General features: G+C 48.0%; 1 protein-coding gene across 7 annotated transcripts in view; it reads left to right on the top strand.

Annotated features, from left to right (window-relative positions):
- Positions 1-18,904, top strand: part of ZMYND8 (zinc finger MYND-type containing 8) — a 123,992-nt gene that overhangs the window by 30,681 nt on the left and 74,407 nt on the right. For 4 of the 7 annotated variants that reach the window (XM_028121866.2, XM_088026785.1, XM_028121867.2 and 1 more), the window contains exons 4-5: positions 7,851-7,999; positions 17,126-17,344. In XM_028121866.2, the coding sequence (XP_027977667.1) occupies positions 7,851-7,999; positions 17,126-17,344 (368 nt within the window). The remainder of the gene's footprint in view (positions 1-7,850; positions 8,000-17,125; positions 17,345-18,904) is intronic. The other 3 variants (XM_028121868.2, XM_028121869.2, XM_028121865.2) reach the window with 1 other exon arrangement.

Below are 18,904 nucleotides of genomic sequence, written 5' to 3'. Positions count from 1 at the left end.
CGAAAGCCTGGGGACATGAAGGCGCGTCCCCTGCCTCAGACTGCCTAACTGCAGAGAGGTGAGGGTGACCTTGTGCTGGGCCACCTAGTGCGTACAAGACCGGGGCTGGCCTGGTAAGTGGTGACTCTTAGCCTGTCCTCTCTGCTTCTTCCTCCTCCCCCTGGGAGAGGCTGCTGAGGATCCGGAAGCAGGAATGTCTGCCGGATGAGAGCCTCAGTTTTCTTTCAAAGAGAGGGGAGGCCCTCTGAGCCGCAGAGCTTTCTCAATGGCAGGTAAGCGCCCCTTCCCAGGGTTACCTGTCCCTCGCTAGCTTCGCTTCCGAGGTGCTCGGGATCCCTGCTACAGTGACATTTCCCCCAAGTTGAGAGTGACCCCTTTGTTCCATGGCCTCATTTCCGTGGCCAGCCCTTCTTTTCCTGGTTCGGGTGAGAAGTTCACATTCTCAGGCAGGGAGGCCTTGGAGAAGCCCGGCTTTTCTGGAGGAGGCTGTAGCCTGTCTTCAGGGGGGTGCGGTTCTAGACGTTCTGTGAGTGACTGGATTATTTGTTTTCACTCCTGTGTTCCTCGTGGCCTGGGTATTATCTGCTGGGAGAAAAATGCTGCCCCCTTCCCTCTCATCCCCGTCGTCCGCTCCCCATTTCTCATTTCTGCTCTGGGCCTGAGGGAAATTCCAGGCTCTGGTTTCATGATGATGTACTTACTGGCAGGAGAGGGCCCTCTGATTCCTGGGGAGGGAGGCCTGCGTGGGTACCTGCTCTGTGTCTTTGGGCAGCACGTTGAGATCATTAACTGTGCTGCGCTTTGCCGTTGCTGGGAGAGCAGCGAGAGTGGTCCTGTTTGAAGCAGGCTCTGCAGAGGGCTGGCAGTGACCCGGAGCGCTGTCTGCGAGTGCCCTCGGAGCCCGAGCCAGCGCAGGCCTCTGCTGCCGACCCGTGCCGTCGCGGTTACGGGAGGCAAGCCGGACTGCTCACAGTCTGATTGAAATGCAGAAGTCATGTCCTGGGCTCGGTCTGGTCTCCATGTTAGATAGGCCGGCCGGCGTTTCCATAACTCTGACCTTAACAGGCTCTTCCGAGCAAACTAGGCCTGGTTTTGCAACGGAGGGGTGGGGAAGGAGGAGGAGGAGGGATGATTGTTGGTTTGAAAAAACAGCTATCATTGGGGCGCCTGGGTGGCTCAGTGGGTTAAGCATCTGCCTTTGGCTCGGGTCATGATCCTGGAGTCCTGGGATCGAGCCCCACATCGGGCTCCCTGCTCTGTGGCTCTGCGGGGGAGCCTGCTTCTCCCTCTCCCTCTGCCCCCCCTCCCCCGCTTGTGCTGTGTGTGTGTGTGTGTGTGTGTGTCTCAAATAAATAAATAAATAAATAACTCTTTAAAATAAAAAAAAAAGAAAAAATAGCTATCATTTACAGAGTGCTTCCTCTTTGCGGGTATTATGTTGAGAGCTTCCCGTGACTGAACTTACTTAATCCTTTTGTAACTCCTCAAGGTACCCTGGTCTCCATCCTATAGAAGGACAGAGGCACAGAGAGGTTAAGTAGCTTCCTTGAGCTGCACTGCTGGGCAGCTGCAGAGCTCCTAACCACTGTGGCGACCCGGTTTATCAGAATATGTGCTCCAGCTTCCGTGCGGGGTGGCCAGCTTGTCCCACGTTGTGTGAGACTGTCCGTCTCTTTTGTGGCCCACGATGCCCGTCTGCTTGTTGAGTGGGTTTCTCTTCATTCAGGCCCTGCAGGCTCGCCGTCCACATCATGAAGGACATTTAACACCCACAGAAACACACCACAGGGCTGATCCTCCTGGGGAAGTGCCTGGCCGTTCAGCTGGGGCCCATTCCCTCTCCTGAGGAGACAATTCCCTGTCATGGTGTGTCATTTCCCAGACTCTGGAGAATGTCAAAGGCCGTGACTCAGGTGCCGGATGTGGGTGGGGGTGGGGGTGCCTGCCGGGGCCGAGTCTGGCGGGCCTGGGTGAAGGGGGGGGCACGGGGGAGAGGGGCGTGGGGGGAGAGGAAATGACCTCGCAGGCCCCCTGCCCCCAGCCTGTTTTGTGGCCTGAGCCTGAGCTAAGTTCTGGTGCCACCGTGGGGAGGGGAATGTGCTTCCTGGGGAATATAACCACCCCACTGACCTTCAGGCCACCATCTGCAGTTGCGAGGGAAAAAGGCCCCACGAGAGTGTGCTCGTCAACATAGACCCTGTGTGAAGAGGTCATCTTGCTACAGAGCTGAGGACGGCCTCTCCCCGGCGTGAGGCCATGTGTGAGCCTCCTAGTCACATTGCCTGGGTTCAGATCCCAGCCCAGCCACTTGTGTCATCTTGGGCAAGTGACTTAAAGGGAAGTACACCAAAGGCATTTTGAACAAGGCCCCCCTACGTTGTCGGTAATAAGAGAAAGCCTCAGCTCTTAATACTCGTGGCTGAGGAAAACTAAAAGACTGGGTTATTTTGAAGTTCGGTGTCCCTTAGGTCAGGGGACATTGAGGAGGGGCTGAGTGGGATTATTTCTGGCAGTTCACAAGACACAGGTTGGAGAAGGATCTCATCACATGCTTGGTTCCTAATACCCAGTAGGCCTTCCCATATTATTAAGATTTCACTGAAATGTCACAGGAGGGGAAAGTTCCGCTGTTCTTGCTCCACGCCAAGCTGTTCTCCTGAGTCACCGCTCTGTCTCCAGGCAAAGGCCTGGAGGAGTTGTCCTCCCTCGCCCACATTAACTCCGTCGGAACCAGACTTATTTTGGGGGGAGAGGCGTTAGGAGGCAGAGGGTCGCTGGTGGGCCAGTGCCCTAGCGGAATCACAGGCCCTGCTACCTCACAGAAAGAACTTTCAGATCAAGGGTGAGCCATTTCCTTGGTGATTCAGTCTACGGTGGCTGTTTGTCATCTTTCCAAGTTTATAGATGAGATGTGTTTAGCAGTAAATCCTCGTCAGAATTAAATCATTAAAGAAGGGGGAAAAAAAAAAACCTTGACTCAGCTTTCTGGAAAAGGTCCTACACAGGCGGCTTTGTTGCAATGACTACAGCAAAGCCCACACCCACCATTCTGTCACCACCCCAGGTCTAGGAGTGGGCAGATTTTTAAGTCAGAATGCTGACCTGCTCCCTCATACTTCCGAAGGACTGTGAATCCAGTTGGTATTTCTCACTTTTCTCCTTAAAAGCCTCACTGAAAGCCTGTGCCTTGAGAGACTTGTCTGTTGCTTGGATCCTGTTCCACTCCTGCCCCTTGGACGCGGCCGACAATCTCTCATTAACTCTGGAGGGAGTCTGTGTGTTTGTAGCCAGGAAGGAACAGAATTGGGGTTTTTGTGGTTTGCAGGGATTAGAAGGTTGGGGTCCTCTTAGGTACGGGCAGCCTTTGGTCAGACCCCTCCTCACTGAGCAGGTCGCTGGTTTCCCCTTTGGTTTCCTGCGGGGCTTGGGCAAAACGCTGTCTCTGCCTTAAATTGCTTATGTGTATTTCTCCCCTATCTGCCCTGGAAGTAACGAATTTCAGAGTTCAAAAGGGACCTTAAGATCCTCTAGTTCTGTAGTTTTAATCTTTAGTGTTGATGACACCCTTGGGAAGATAGATTAGGCATGGCCCTCTTCCCAGGAAATTGTGTCTTTGTACAGAACCGTGGCATGTGGTTCGTGGGTCCCTGGAGCACTTTCATGGACTCCACGTGGGCAGTTCCGGTCTGGTCCCTTCCTCCCTTCTCCCATTTTGCAGATGGAGCCTGACAAGTAGAGAGGGTGGCCTGGCGTCTTCTCCTATTTAGTTGTCTTTATTCTCTTGCTTTGCCTTCTTGCTCGGCTTCTGTTTCCTCAGCCCCAGACCAAGCCCCGCAGGTGGCGGTGGGGCAGGGGAGGAGGTGGGCTTTACCAGTGTGGAACAGGATTCGCTACACTTGAGAACTTCGATTGCATCCCCCAGACACACATCCTAGAGCACCTGAAACCAGCGTGCACCCGAATTCTCCGAAGGGCTCCTTAAACCACGGATGGCCAGGCTCTCCTCTAGAGTTTCTGATTTGTAGCTCTGGTGTAGGGCCTGAGAATGTGCATTTCTTAAAATTCCCAGGTGGCGCCACTGCTGTTAGTGTGGGGACTACCCTTTGGGATCCATTGTCCCAGGGGGTCTCAGTCACAGGTAGGTAACTTAGGCTGTCCAAGGAGGGGCTGGTGTCCTTTCTGGCTCCCAAAGGCTGGCTAAGTATTGGCTGGACTGTGTTGATCATCTACCATGTTTTCTTGTTCTAGCCCAGTGATTCTTCAGGAGGCTGGTACCACCCCTCTGTGAGTGTTTGGGAAGTACGTGGGGGTGCTTTTTGTTGTCAGTGTGTTTGGGAGTACTGTTAGCAGTGGGAGGGTGCCCAGGTGGTCCTTGCAACGAGGAAAGCTGTCCCTTACCAAATGCATTGCGCTCCATGAAGAAATATGGAAACACACGAGTTGTTTTTGTCCCGAATGTGCCCCTAACGTTTTTGCTGATGTGTCTTTGCTCATGTACTTTCTTCTTTTAAAAATCTACCCACAGGGGCACCTGGGTGGCTCAGTCAGTTGGACATCTGACTTGATTTTGGATCGGGTCGTGATCTCTGGGTCATGAGATTGAGCCCCATGTCACACTCCACACTCAGCATGGAGTCTGCTTGGGGTTCTCTCTTCCTGTCCCCTACTTCCCCCGACCCCGTGTGTGCTCTCCTTTAAAATAAATAAATAAATAAATAAATAAATAAATAAATAAATAAATCTTTAAAAAAAAGAAAAGTACCCGCAAATGAAACAAAACATACCAAATAACCAAAAGCTTTGCCCAGTTGCTTTCAATTTTGGGCTGGCTCGGGGCGCCTGGGTGGCTCAGTCGTTAAGCGTCTGCCTTCGGCTCAGGTCATGATCCCAGGGTCCTGGGATCGAGCCCCACGTCGGGCTCCCTGCTCCCTGGGAAGCCTGCTTCTCCCTCTCCCACTCCCCCTGCTTGTGTTCCTGCTCTCGCGCTCTCTCTCTCTGTCAAATAAATAAATAAATCTTAAAAAAATTTTTTTTTTGTGGGGGCTGGCCAAGGTGCCATTTCTTCTGGGATGCATCTCCTTGGGGCCCCCAAAACACCTTTCTGTTTTTTTTATTTTTTTTGCTAGACTCCACTACCCAGCGTGGAGTCCAATGTGGGGCTTGAACTCATGACCCTGAGATCAAGACCTGAGCTGAGGGCGCCTGGGTGGCTCAGTTGGTTAAGCGACTGCCTTCGGCTCGGGTCATGATCCTGGAGTCCCGGGATCGAGTCCCACATCGGGCTCCCTGCTCGGCGGGGAGTCTGCTTCTCCCTCTGACCCTCTTCCCTCTCGTGCTCTCCACCTCTCATTCTCTCTCTCTAATAAATAAATAAAATCTTAAAAAAAAAAAAAAAGGGAACTGAGCTGAGATCAAGAGTTGGATGCTTAAGCAGCTGAGCCATCGAGGCGCCCCAACCAGAACACCTTCCTAAAACACACATATTCTGACAGTTGAGCAGGGTTATTTGGGTTTATCAGCTCCATGTTGAACAAATCCCAGACTGTGGTCCCCAAGCCTCTGGTGATTGGTCCATCTGGTTTGGTGACACTGTTTATCCTGAATCAGGCCTTCATCATTTGCTCATTCCTGACTTTGGTTTGCACTTGCTGCTTTTTTATGTGCTACTGACCCTCCTAAATACCTCACTTTAAATTTATTTTGATAAGGTAGTCTGTGCTCATGATAAATAAAATACACAAGGGTACACAGTGAAAAATAATCCCTCCCCCACCTCCTGCATGTTTTCCTCCCCTGAGACAGCCGCTAGTCCCAGTTGAGAGCTCTGTAGTAGTTTCGTGTTCATCCAGGAATGTGCTAGGCTTGTGCAAACTTAGATATCTAACATTGTTTTTGGGGTGTGTGTGTCAGTCTGTTAATGGTGCTAGATGTGTGTTGCTCTTTTAACCAGATGCAGAAGCCTGGAGATAGTCACGCATCTGTTTGCATAGAGGTGCTTCCTTATTCTTAATGGCTGTGGAATATTGCACTGTATGAGGGGCGCCTGGCTGGGTCACTTGGTAGAGCATGTGACTCTTGATCTTAGGGTTGTGAGTTCAAGCCCCACATTGGGCATAGAGATTACATAAAAGAAAAAAAAAGAATATTCCACTGTATGGCTATGGAATGTTATTAGACCAGTCCTCGATTTGTGGACATTTTAGTCCTTTCCAGGTGCGGGTACATCACCCAGGGCCTCAATTTGAATCATTTTAGGGTTGCTTTGCTCCCTGTGATTGTATCTATAGCATGTGTTTCTAGGTGGAGGAGGTGAGTCTTCACGGATGAGGGTGGAGTGGGGTAGGGAGCTCTGTAGGGCGTGAGAGGAGGTTCTCTCTAGGGGAACACCAATCCCAGGCTGCACCTTTTCGGTGAGTTTTCCTGCTAACTAGCTGTGATGTGCCTCTGGGCCATCCCTTTGGGCTCTCTGGGCCTCCACTTTGAAGTCTGTGGGATGATTCTCCAAACTCTGGGGTCTGTTCTCCCTCAAGGGGCCTTTGGTTAGCGTTTAATTTCCTCTCGGGGCGATGTGTCAGATGTGTAGCACCCGGAATGCTTTTTGGGGATTTTTCTGAAGTTGCCCACTGAGAGTGGAGGGTTCCATCCTGTGGATCGGTTTTTGCAGAAGTCGTACACCATCTCCTTTAATGAGCCTGCTTGGAAGATGCTCTTTCAGGTGGAAGGAAACCCCTAGGAGGCCTCGCATGTGTCTGTACCAGACTGTGTTCATCTGCCCCAGTGGCCCCTGTCCACACACGGAGGTTGGTGACGCATGGCGCATCCTGCCTGCTGGGGCTTGCCCGCAAGTTAAAACCGGAGGAGGCGCGTCGTCAGGTTCGCTTTGGGGATAGTCGTCCTTCTGGATTCCACATCCCACCCCATCCCCTGTGCTCTCACGTAGCTGTCTTTCCTTGTGCCTGTAACGTCTCTTTCTCAGAATGTAAGGCGTGCCACTCGGGGCCCTTATTTCGCCCCGACGCTAATGAGACAGCCAGCGGGCATGGAATGGACCCAAGGCCTTGCAGGTGAAGACGGGGTGGTGATAGAAGTGTCTGGGTTTAAATGAGATGCTGGGAGAGTCCAAATGGGAAGGAATGATTGGCACGGGTGGGCGGCTGGCATGTCTCGGAGGAGAATCAGGGAGAATGTCATTTGTGTCTATCCCTTCGGAGGAGAGTCACAAGCAAGCATGACACAGTAAGTGTTGTCGTCTTCCACAAAGAAGCACGTGTGCCTTCGATTTCTGGAAGCGTGTGGCCTCTCTGGCCTGTCTTTCCTGGTTTCCTGGCCGTTGCCATCCCGTGCGGGTATGGAGAAGAAGCATTTTGGGATGAGGACGGTACTGGTGGCTGGGTCATGACCTGGTCAACAGGGACACAGTAGAGACGGGTGGGGCTTTTGGCAAAATGGAGAGCACGTTTCCAACTAAAAGTGTCTCACTGGTTGGTAGACAGATCAGTCTGGTGCCATAACGCCATGCAGGCCCTGATTTGTGTGTGTTTTGTTTTGTTTTGTTTGTTTGTTTTTAAGAGAAGCCAGAAGTCTAGGGTGATAATGGGAAGTTTCTCGATTTTTATATTCTGGCAGTGAATTAAAATTTTAACAAAAATGGCATGTAGGCTGAAGGAAGTGTCTGACCTTTGAGACCATTAACCAAAGGGATGGGGTGAGTGTATTCTAGGAGGACGAACGAACACTACAGTGGCATTGGGCCTGGGGACAGAATGCCTTGTGTCCCACACACCCCCTCCCTGGGGGGCCTCGGCCTCCCTGACTGCTTTAAAATATGTGGTCCTGTGTGTCTCTTTCAGATCCTGGCTCCACAGAGAGAACAGCCCAGAAAAGAAAGTTCCCCAGCCCTCCGCATTCTTCCAATGGCCACTCGCCACAGGACACATCCACAAGCCCCATTAAAAAGAAAAAGAAACCCGGCTTACTGAACAATAACAATAAGGAGCAGGTAAAGGGCCGCTGGGAATGGCGTCCACACCGGCAGGACAAAGGTTGTAGGGAGCAGCACTGTAGCTTTCCAGGTGTTGCTGACAGCCCGTGTTCTTGGCATTTAGCAAGCTGCCTTGCTCTAGCTGTCATTTGCGTAGGACAAGAAGGGCAGCTCAAAGTGGGTCTGTGTAGAAATTTCCAGTGGCTTTTTAGATCTGTTTTGGGGACAGGGCAGTGACCCAGATGAGCTTGAAGATACCGTCCTGTAGGATTTGGGGATTTTCCTTGGATTTCCTTCTTACACTGTACTGCTGTTTCCACATGTGGCCGGAGGAGTTTTTCCTGCTAGACCATGCCAGTAGGATTGTGCTGAGCTCTGCCTGGAGGTGGTTACGGGGCTGAGGCAGGCTCCCTCCTGGTCTCAGCTTTCTCATCTGTAAAATAATAGGTTTAGGTCTGTGGTAACACAGCTGCTGTCTCTACCCGTTGCCCACTGTCCTCTTTGGTAATTGGTCACCCTTTTGTCTCACTGCGCATCGACCCGACAGGAGTCTTTTCTAGACCCCTTCCTCCTTCTGCAGCCAAGACCTATCAACTAGATAGGAATATCCATTAGCCATCTTAGATCTTAAGAGATCTAGCTTTAAAATTCTCTGATGCAGGCTAGATACTCTTAAGATTTAAAAAAAGCTGCTTGAGCGGGCCACGAGGTCAGATCTCCTAGCATTGGAGGAAACAGGATGCCCCGGTGGTTCTGCTAGCATTTCAGTAGGGATTCCTCCGGATGTGTTCATCCATCTTGTGCATTATGGGAGTGCCGAAGTGGGCCCTGGGGATTGGAGGTTGAAATAAAAATAAGGTTGTTGCTTTCATGGGAAGAAAACTAGCAACAGTTAAATGCCCCGAACTGGGAGAGGGCTGCATTTCTGCACACGAATCTATTTCCATTCTCAAAATTATATAGCGAGATGCCCGCTCTGCTTTGCTGGGTGTCTGTGGGCAAGTTAACCTCTTTGTGCCTAGTTTGCTCATCCACTGAAACAGGAGTAATAGTACCACGACCAGTTTCACAGGGTTGTGGTGATATGTCAATCATAATAATAAAAATTAAGCCAGGCTCGACACTAGGTGGAATAATCACACAAACTATGTATGAAATAATGAAACGACAGCTACAGAAACGTTCTAGATCTGTGCTGTTCGGTATAATAGCCACAAGCCACATGTGGCCATTCAGCACCTGCAAATGGCAAATGTGACCCAGGGACTGGGTTTTTTTTTTTTTAACCAAAAAATTTTTTTAAGTTTTTAATTAGATTTCAGTTAGTTAACATACAGTGTAATGTTAGTTCCAGGTGTACAGTATAGTGATTCAACACTTCCCTTACAATACCCCATGCTCATCACAGTAAGTGCATTCAACTTCATCCCCACCCCCATTTCCCCCATCCCCCTGCCCACCTCCCCTCTGGTCACCAGCAGTTGGTTCTCTGTAGTTAAGAGTCTGTTTCTTGGAGGAACTGAATTTTTAATTTAATTTTAATTTAATTGACTGCCTGTGGCTTATAGCTACTGTGTTGGATAGTGCAGGTCTAATGAGTTGGGAATCCCGTTAAAAGAGAAGAAACAGGCGGGTCCTAAATAAATTTCTAGGGGGACTGAGAAGCGTATTATGACGGTGCTGGTGGTAATAATACTAAGAGACATTGGTTGACCATGTGCCACTTCCTGTTGTAAGGCATTTTTCTGTGTTCATGTTTATAATAACCCTGTGGGAAAGGGCTGTAATTGTGTCCATCTTACAGATGAAAACACAGAGGTTCAGAGAGGTTAAGGTGTCTCCTCAAGGCCTCAGAACGAAGCAGAAGCTGCCTTTGAGCTTAGGTCTGCCTGTCTGGCTTGAAGCGCTGACACCCATCCCTTTCACCCAGGAGCCATCCCATAGCTGCTGACAGTGAAGACTAAGAAACACAAAGGGGTGCCTGGGTGGCTCAGTCAGTTAAGCATCGGACTCTTGATTTTTGGCTCAGGTCCTGATCTCAAGGTCCTGATCTCAGGGTCCTGAGGTTGAGCCCTGCCTCGGGCTCTGCACTGGGCGTGGATCCCATGAGACATTCTCTCTCTTTCTTAAAGAAACAGAAACAGGAAGGCCACAGATAATCCCCAAACCTTAACTTAGGTAGTAATTTAACTTCCTGAGCAAACCCTCCCTTACCAGGTACCAGGAGGGCGTGAAGCAGATGGTTGTCCCCTTTGTGCAGAAAGCCTTCTCCTTTGGCCTCTGCCTGTGTATGCACACATGCATCACACTTTTTTGAGTTTCTACCCGTCTTTTAAGGAACTGGCTTGTATCTCTCTTGCTGGAAGCTGATCAGCCTGCATAGTCCATGTATCTTCTTCTCTGCCTTCCCCATCCATGTGTTAGGGCCATTTCTGTAACACAGCCCGTGACCACAGTGACACGTTTGTCAGTCCGTGTCCCCTTTTGGACTAGCAGCCTCAAAAAGTGGCCAGTGTCTGGCGGCTGCTGTAGCCGCAGGGTGGGGGCTCGTGAATCCACAGTGCACTCTGGGTGTGGAAAAGAGGAGACTTGGAGGAGCTGGACATGGGGCATGATTATGCTCCTGAGTAATCTGTCATCTTCAGTATTGATAGAAGAGTTTATGGGACTGTTGCACAGGGGAAGTTTGGTCCTGACCTAGAGATCTGGCTCTTTCTAGCCCCACTGCATCTGGGAGACTCACTGTGGGACCATGTCACTTACTGACCCATCTTTGAGATTCATTTACCTTGTAAAAAAGGGGTTTGGGCTGGAAACATCATAAGGTTGATTGTAGGTTTGTTTTTCAGTCCTAAAACTCCCTGGGGCCGAACAGTCAGGAGTTGGCAGAGGAGAAACTGGCTTAACTGCAAAGAAATGACATTCCTGACCCTTGACCCCATAATTTATTCTAGCATATCATATTTGCATAGTGGCGGTGGCCTCCCTCCTGTAACAATCTGTTTTTCCTTAAGGGGAACTTAAATCCCTTTAAAAAATTCCTCTGGACACTTTCCCTTTCCTCTTTCTTTCTTTTAGAATTTTATAGCATTACAAAATTACGGAATTGAAAGCAAATTGTAGGTCTGCAAGTGCTGGGTTTTACCAGTAATATAATTTCTTAGTCACCAACATTTGAAGATCATGAGATTTCAAATAACAACTTGTATTTTGGGTTCTTACAAAAACTCAGAAAAATCTGGCAACAGCTGAAGTAGAGTAGAGCCTGTCCCTTTAGACACAGGGCCTCTGTGCTCTAGTTTTACCACACTCCCCACCCCTCCCCAGTGTCACACCCTGCCGACTTGGCTCGTACCTTCTGCCTCTGGCTCTTTCAAGAGTTCAAATGCCTTTGATTTTTGGCATATGTCAAGATTCTTCTCCCCTTCCTCTCAATTTTAATTTCTTTTTTGTGTTAAAAAAAAAAAAAGCTTTTCTTGTCTTATAAAAACAAAAAAACCCCCATATTTTTCCATTTTTGGTAGACTTCTTATTAACCAAGTGGAGATAGGGGTTGAATTTTTAAGGTTGGACCTTATTTCACCCATTTTTCATATATTAGGAATTCAGTAATTTTAGGGGAGTTGTAAGAGGAACTTTAAAACACACTTTGTTTTTTGGGAAAAAAGTATTTAAGCCTTATAATTACTTTTTTTTTTTTAAGATTTTATTTATTTATTTGACAGAACGACCACAGGCAGGGGCGTGGCAGGCAGAGGGTGAGGGAGAAGCAGGCTCCCCTCTGATCAGGGAGCCCGATGCGGGACTCGATCCCAGGATCCTGGGACCATGACCTGAGCCGAAGGCAGAAGCTTAACCGACTGAGCCATCCAGGCACCCCTATAATTAATATTTTATAGGCTTTTGGCCCAATGGTATGGTTTCACTCTGTAGGAAAGGTTTGAAAACAAGGGGGTGCTTTTTTTTGGGATTGGGTTGGGGGAGACATCCCAAAGCCTGAAAGGATGCTCCTATCATTTTGTGGAAGGTTAGGTTGCCAAATATCCTGTGGTAGATGGCCCAAGAAGTATCTTCCCTTAAATGATATTAAGGTAGGGCCTTTACTGAAAAATACTACTCTAATTTTTAGTTCTTGGGATATTTGACTATGAAGACTCCACTTGGAAGCGGGCCCCCCCCATCATTAAAGGATTGAGAAATAATCTGCTAACAGATTGGGTGGCCATCGGTATACCTTTGATCAAATATGGTAAAGGAATGATGCCCCCCCCCCCCCGCCTCTGAGTATAGGGTATGTACATACCATAAATGGGTGAGCTAGATATTATTTTGTCGGGCCCATGCATTGTCTTAAAAACTTAAAAATATTCACAGAAGTCCCTTGTTGGGCTGGGGCAGTGTATTAACAGTGGAGACAGTTCCGGGGGGTGTAGGCTTGCTGGCTTCTCCCTGAGCTCAGGCAGCACTGGGAGTGTGTATCTGCCTAGCTGTCTTAATCACTGGAGCTGAGCCGGGGCTGCCCCTTAAGATGGGCCTGAGTTCTGCCTCTCCCTGTTGTCTGTCTCGCCAGCGTCCAGGCTGAATGCCAGTGACATTCCTCGCACTCCAGGGCTGGGCAGTTTTTCTTAGAGCAGAGACGTATTTTGCAGTGTTTGTGCTTTAAATGGAGAAGAACAAAAGCTGGAACAAGGACCGTTTTCACTCACGTATGTTACCTCTGTGGTCCATGTAGGAATTTTGAGTTTTGGTCCCCGTTTGTCACACATGTACCCTGTGCTCACACACAGCCAGACCACCCATTTTCTGCTTTACGCAGACCAGGTGTCAGCTAACTACAGCCTGTGAGCCAGATGCTGCCCTGAGCCTGTTTTTGTAAATAAAGTTTTATTGGCACACAGCCACATTCGTTCATTTACATATTGTCTATGGTTGCTTTTTTGCTACTGTTGCTGACTTGAGTCCTTGTAATAGAGACCACATGACCTGCAACGCTCTCAGCTATTTACTGTCTTTTTTTTTTTTTTAAGATTTTATTTGTTTGAGAGACACAGAGAGAGAACATAAGCAGAAAGAGGGAGAAGCAGACACCCTGCTGAGCAGGGAGCCTGATGTGGGGCTCGATCCCAGGACCCTGAGATCATGACCTGAGCGGAAGGCAGACGCTTAACCGACTGGGCCACCCAGGAGCCCCTATTTCCAGTCTTTATACAACCCGTTAGAGAAGAAGTTTTTTGGCTACTGGCACAAGACTGAAGTATTAGAGAAGTGAGTGAATGAGCCTGTTCTCTTGTTCAATCAGCCTGTGGAAGAAGCAGGGAAATAAGAACATTTGCTCACACAGCCTGCAGTTATCCTATAATAACACAGGTTGCAACTTGTTTGCCTTACTAGCAGGCTGGTAACACCCCCTACACATAGGGCGGAGAAAATCATAACTCATTTTACCTGGAATGATTTGCTTTTCCTTTTTTAAATGTTCCATATTTGTTATCAGACTATTTTTATGGAACAGGAAACACAAGATAAGGCAGATATCTGATTGATACGGAGGTTACCAGGCAGCTAGTTCTCAGCAGCAGCAGCTGCTGCCTAGCACGCGTCCCTCATGATTCCCCCCAGGAACACCCATTCCCAGCCAGGTGTGGGCTGGAGGCAAGGACATGGGGGCAGGGAGCTTAACCTCAGAAGTGGCAGCTAGGCTTCTCTTGGACAGGAAAGCCCTGGGTTTCCAGTTAGGGAGTTTAGCTGGCCTGTTCGATTCTTCCAGTTTCATTTAGATTGACTCTTCCTGTCCTATTATTAACTTGCTGAAAGGAAGTCAGGCACTGAACTATGGCTTACTGCTATGTTGCAAAAGCCACAGAAGCACTCTGGAAGACCTCACTCAGGTGAGAAATAGTTCGTGCTCGCTTGATACGTGAGGCTTACCTTTCCATACGAGGATCTTCTCGTCTTTGCACACCTTGCCTCCCTCTCGTTTCTTGTCCTCCGCCCCCTCCTTAAAGCCCCCCTTCGCCCCCTCTCCTGCCCCAAACGCAAACAAGCATTTCCTAGGCAGATAGCAGACCCTGTATGTCAGTGGTTCTCAACTAAAGGCAGTTTTGCCCCCCAGGGATGTTTGGCAATATCGAGACATTTTTGATCGTCACAGTTTTGTGGATGGTGGGGTGCTCCAGGCATCTAGCCAGTGGATACTACCACACATCCCATCATGCACAGGATGGCTCCGTCCCACAAAGAATTTTCTGCCCTGAGCAACAGTAGTGGGAGGGTGAGAGCCACCCCCCCGCCAGATGTTCTCCTTTCATGTCCCCTTCTGTGGTGTTTCTGGTTGTTTTCCTAATTTTCAGATTCACTCCCTCCCCCCCTCAGCTCTTTGCATGAAACAGAAGTTATTTTGACCTATGGAGAATGTTCTCTGAGGGGGTCACTTCATCATTAGAGTCTCTCCTCCACCCAGCATTGTCTTATACAGGGTATCAGGGTGAGAGAAAGTTGGGTTGTTTTAACTAGTTTTCTCATCTGTCAAGTGCGACTAGTGGTGTCTATCCTGAGTACCTCTCTGGGGGTGTGAGGATAAAATGAAGATGATGTGTATGAGAGTATGTTAAACACTTAACATGGAGAGAAAATGGTAGTGATGTTATTGTCTGGAAACCAAGTATAGAGGCCTGTATCTGAATGGAAGCAGGGAAATAATTGGGCTCAAGAATTATGGAGTTACCCTTAGGTCTTTTTTTTTTTTTTTTAAGATTTTTATTTTATTTGAGAGAGAGAGTGAGAGCGAGCATGAGAAGGGAGAGGGTCAGAGGGAAAAGCAGACTCCCGGCCTAGAAGGGAGCCCGATGTGGGACTCGATCCCGGGACCCCGGGATCATGACCTGAGCCAAAGGCAGTCATTTAACCACTGAGCCACCCAGGCGCCCGAGTTACCCTTAAGTCTTAGTTGTTGGGGCGCCTGGGTGGCTCAGTTGGTTAAGCGTCTGCCTTCGGCTCAGGTCATGATCCCAGGGTCCTGGGATCGAGCCCCGCATCGGGCTCCCTGCTCCGCGGGAAGCCTGCTTCTCCCTCTCCCACTCCCCCCTGCTTGTGTTCCCTCTCTTGCTGTGTCTCTCTCTGTCAGGTAAATAAATGGAATCTTAGTTGTTTTCCTAGTAGAAAGGAGAGTAGGGAGGCTTCGAAGAATGGATTAACAAAGATCTACGAAGGAAGCGTCTGGGAGGGTTGATAAAAAGGAGTGTAGAAATAGCAGACATTTCGATAATCTTAAAACCTCATACTAAAAAGCGGGAACAAGACATGCCTGCTTTTAATGTTTACCACTCTTTCCCATTATCCTGGGGGTTCCAGGATAAAATAAGGGCCCCATTCCAATAAGGGGAAAAGAAAAGGAGTGTAAAAATACTAGAGATGAACAGACAAAAAAACTGATGTCGCTTAGAGCAGATGTTTTTAATCAGTAAACTGTTAGAACTGCCTATATAGGAGATCAGCATTAAAACTAACAACATTTCTGTGTACCAACAATAACTACTTAGAAAATAGGGTAGAGAAAGATCCCATTCATAATATCAACAAAAATTATGCAGCTTTAACCAACATATGAGAACTTTGTGGAGGAAACTGTAATGTTTTGCTGAAGGACAGGACAGGAAAAAAGCTTACTGTCCAAGATAGGTACTGGGGTTGTGGCTAAACTATTACCCATGGAATCAAGGCTCAAAGTAGGTTGAGTAGCTTTCTTAAGGTCGCATAGCTAGTTATTGGGTCATTTTGATGCTTACCACCAGAATTTCTTTCTTTCTTTTTTATTCTCTTTAAATTTTTTATTGTTATGTTAATTAAAAAAAAAAAAAGTAGGCTCTACGCCCAGCATGGAGCCCAGTGTGGGGCTTGAACTCACAACCCTGAGATCAAGACCTGAGCTGAGATCAAGAATCGTATACTTAACCAACTGAGCTACCCAGTTGCCCCCAGAATTTCTTTCCTTTCTTTTTTGTAGAAGATACATTTACTTATGTATCTGAGAGAGGCAGAGGGAGAGAGAGAGCGAGCGTCTCAAACAGACTCTGCGCTGATTGTGGAGCCCGACGAGGGGCTCGATCCCATTATGCTGAGATCATGATCTGAGCTGAAATCAAGAGTGGGACCCTTAACCGACTGAGCCACCCAGGCGCCCCACCCCCATAATTTCTTACAGTACTTCTTAAAAATTGTATTTGTTACTGATTTCCACTAGACATTTTTTCCTGATGAGTTTCTTCTGAGTGATCTTATATGTTCGGAATGTGGCTTTGTTAGATTGTATAATGTATCATTAGGGAAACATTTTTCTTGACATTCTGGAGTAGGAAGTGGTTTTGATTCCCATGAATTGGCCACTCATGTAATCTTTCTGCTGTTGGTGTTTCTGAATAGGAGATCTGGAACCTCTGCAAATATGAGGACCTACCAGGTTGAAGGATCATGGCTTTAGGAAGCCTCCGGTGGCTCACATATTTTATGCATTGGGGGTAGACTTAAAAAAGGAATGGCCTTTTTTTTTTTTTCCTTTTTTTCTTTTTGGTGCCTCAAATCCCAATTGATCTATCCTCCCAAAGCCTGCTGTTGAAAGAATCCTAGGGCAAATTGTTGGCTTTGTTTAGACCTCCATTTGTTGGTCTCTTAAGTATATCAGTAATGGCAGCACTGTGTTAAATGCATACGTTCTATCATCCCCTTGAATCCCAACCCAAATACCATGACGTTAGGTATCATCATCCCCATTTTACAGATGAGAAAGTTGAAGCTGAGAGGTTTAGATTTGGCCATGGTCATGCAGCTGGTAGAACTAAAATTTGAACCTGGGTATGCCTGGGTAGTAGCCATTGTAATTATTCTGCTAGGGCAGCCTCTTAACTCTTAGACACCAGCTTTTCAATCTATGGCTTATGAATGTAGGAGAGAGAGAGAGAGGAAAAAAAATATCTTAGTATCTAATGACCTGCAAACTCTGTATTTAGTAGAGTGACCCAAGATAGCTTTTTAAGGAATGTGTGGAATGCTGTGATGTTCTTTTGTTGTTATTGATGTATTTGTTCAAATTCCTTTTGAGAATGCACATTTGTTTTGAAACCAAACCTGTCTTTCTTGCCTACATTTCAGTCAGAACTAAGACATGGTCCGTTTTACTATATGAAGCAGCCACTCACCACAGACCCTGTTGATGTTGTACCGCAGGATGGACGGAATGATTTCTACTGCTGGGTTTGTCACCGGGAAGGCCAAGTCCTTTGCTGTGAGCTCTGTCCCCGGGTTTATCACGCTAAGTGTCTGAGACTGACATCGGAACCAGAGGGGGACTGGTTTTGTCCTGAATGTGAGGTTAGTTCCCAACAAATGAATGCATTATCTGCTTCGTTTCCTTTCCTTTCTCATTCTCCCTTTCATTTAAAAATTTTTGAATAATCCAGATTCAGGAAAAAAATGAAATCTCTTGCCTTCCACTTGCTCTATCCTGGTCACCCCCTTTCGGGACCAGCTTTGGCAGGGGCCTGAGCACTGCCGCTCTTGCAGTGACAATTGCACTGAGTGTTGGTTTTGATTCTTCCTGGGTCTTTGGATCACTCTGGGATCTGCAGCCTTCTCTGATTCTGCTGTAATGAACATTTCAGAAGTTAACTTAGGAACTGTTTAACAGTTCACGTATTTTGAAAAGATCGCATGCTGTTTTTGCTCTTCTTGGATGTTGTCTCCTGCTGCATCCGTTGAGTCATTGGCGGTAGCTGAGAAGACCAATTTGGGTTATGTGCTCCATGTGGTTGTCATCTGATGCTTTCGTTCATGCTGCAACTGTTTCTCGAGTGCCCGTTAGGTGCTAGGGATCCGGCCGTGAACAAAAAGAGGCACGCATGACATGCTTTTCAGGAGAAGAGGACAAAAACCAAATAAAATGAATTGAAGAGGAGGAATTGGGAGTAAGGCTTGTGGAGGGTGTTTCCCTTTCAAGTGAAGAGGCCCAGGAAGGCCCAGGAAGGCCCAGGAAGGCCTCACTGAGACTTGAGAACGGCATGAAGGAGAGGAGGAGCGAGTCGTGCTGCCTTCCATTGAGGAGGCTGCAGGTACAGAACCCAAGCAGAAGCCCGCTGGCTTAGTGAAGAACATAAGTATCTCATTTGTCAGAAAGCCTAACGTTTTCCTTTATTAAAACAGTTATGACCATTTCCACAATTCTGAGGTGTCTTCCATTATTGGCGACTTCCAGTGATGACGCTTTTTCAAGATGCTGCAAATGATGCCATCTGCAAAATCATTTAATACGGAATGTCACTTGGGTTTGAAGGTATATTAGAACTTGATCTCACACAAGGAAGCTTTCTGTATACGAAATGGAACGTTCTCCCCGATGTCTTTCAAAAGAAGCAAGCTATAGGACGGTGTCTGTGGTACTGCTTTCGTGTTGGGAACGGAGAAAAATAAGAACTATATGAAAAGAGACGAGACTTCACATTGATACGATGATGACATTTTAATGGTGTTCTGCCCCTAAAATTGCAAACGATGGCCTCTGGTTCTCTTTGGGGTACTTGAGACAGATGTGTAGGATACCCTTTGCGCAGCGATGCCCTCTTGTTGGGGGCTCGACCTGATTCCGCTACAGTTAGTGGGGGCACTGGATCTTTCATCCGTTTCCTTTTGTCTTGACCCACCCTTCCCAGTTGTTTTATTCATAATTTTGCAGAAATGATAGTGACTTTTGCTGCAAGTAACGATCCTGATGGATGCGGGCTGGAACAATAAGGGATCAATAGGGATTTATTCTCATGTGTAGAAAGAACCCAGAGGCAGGGCCAGGCCAGAGTTTGTGCACAGCCAGACTCTGTTTCACTGTTGAGGCGAAGTGTGCCCTCATCCCCCCGCCCCCCGCCATGGCCATAAGCTGGC

The sequence above is a fragment of the Eumetopias jubatus genome, unplaced genomic scaffold (genome assembly GCF_037043125.1).
Source record: "Eumetopias jubatus isolate StellerSeaLion01/CBP00866 unplaced genomic scaffold, mEumJub1_p1.0 scaffold_9, whole genome shotgun sequence".
In the NCBI taxonomy this organism is placed as follows: Eukaryota; Metazoa; Chordata; class Mammalia; order Carnivora; family Otariidae; genus Eumetopias; species Eumetopias jubatus.
The sequence above is the reverse complement of the archived record's forward strand: the minus strand, read 5'-3'. Positions and strand labels throughout refer to the sequence as shown.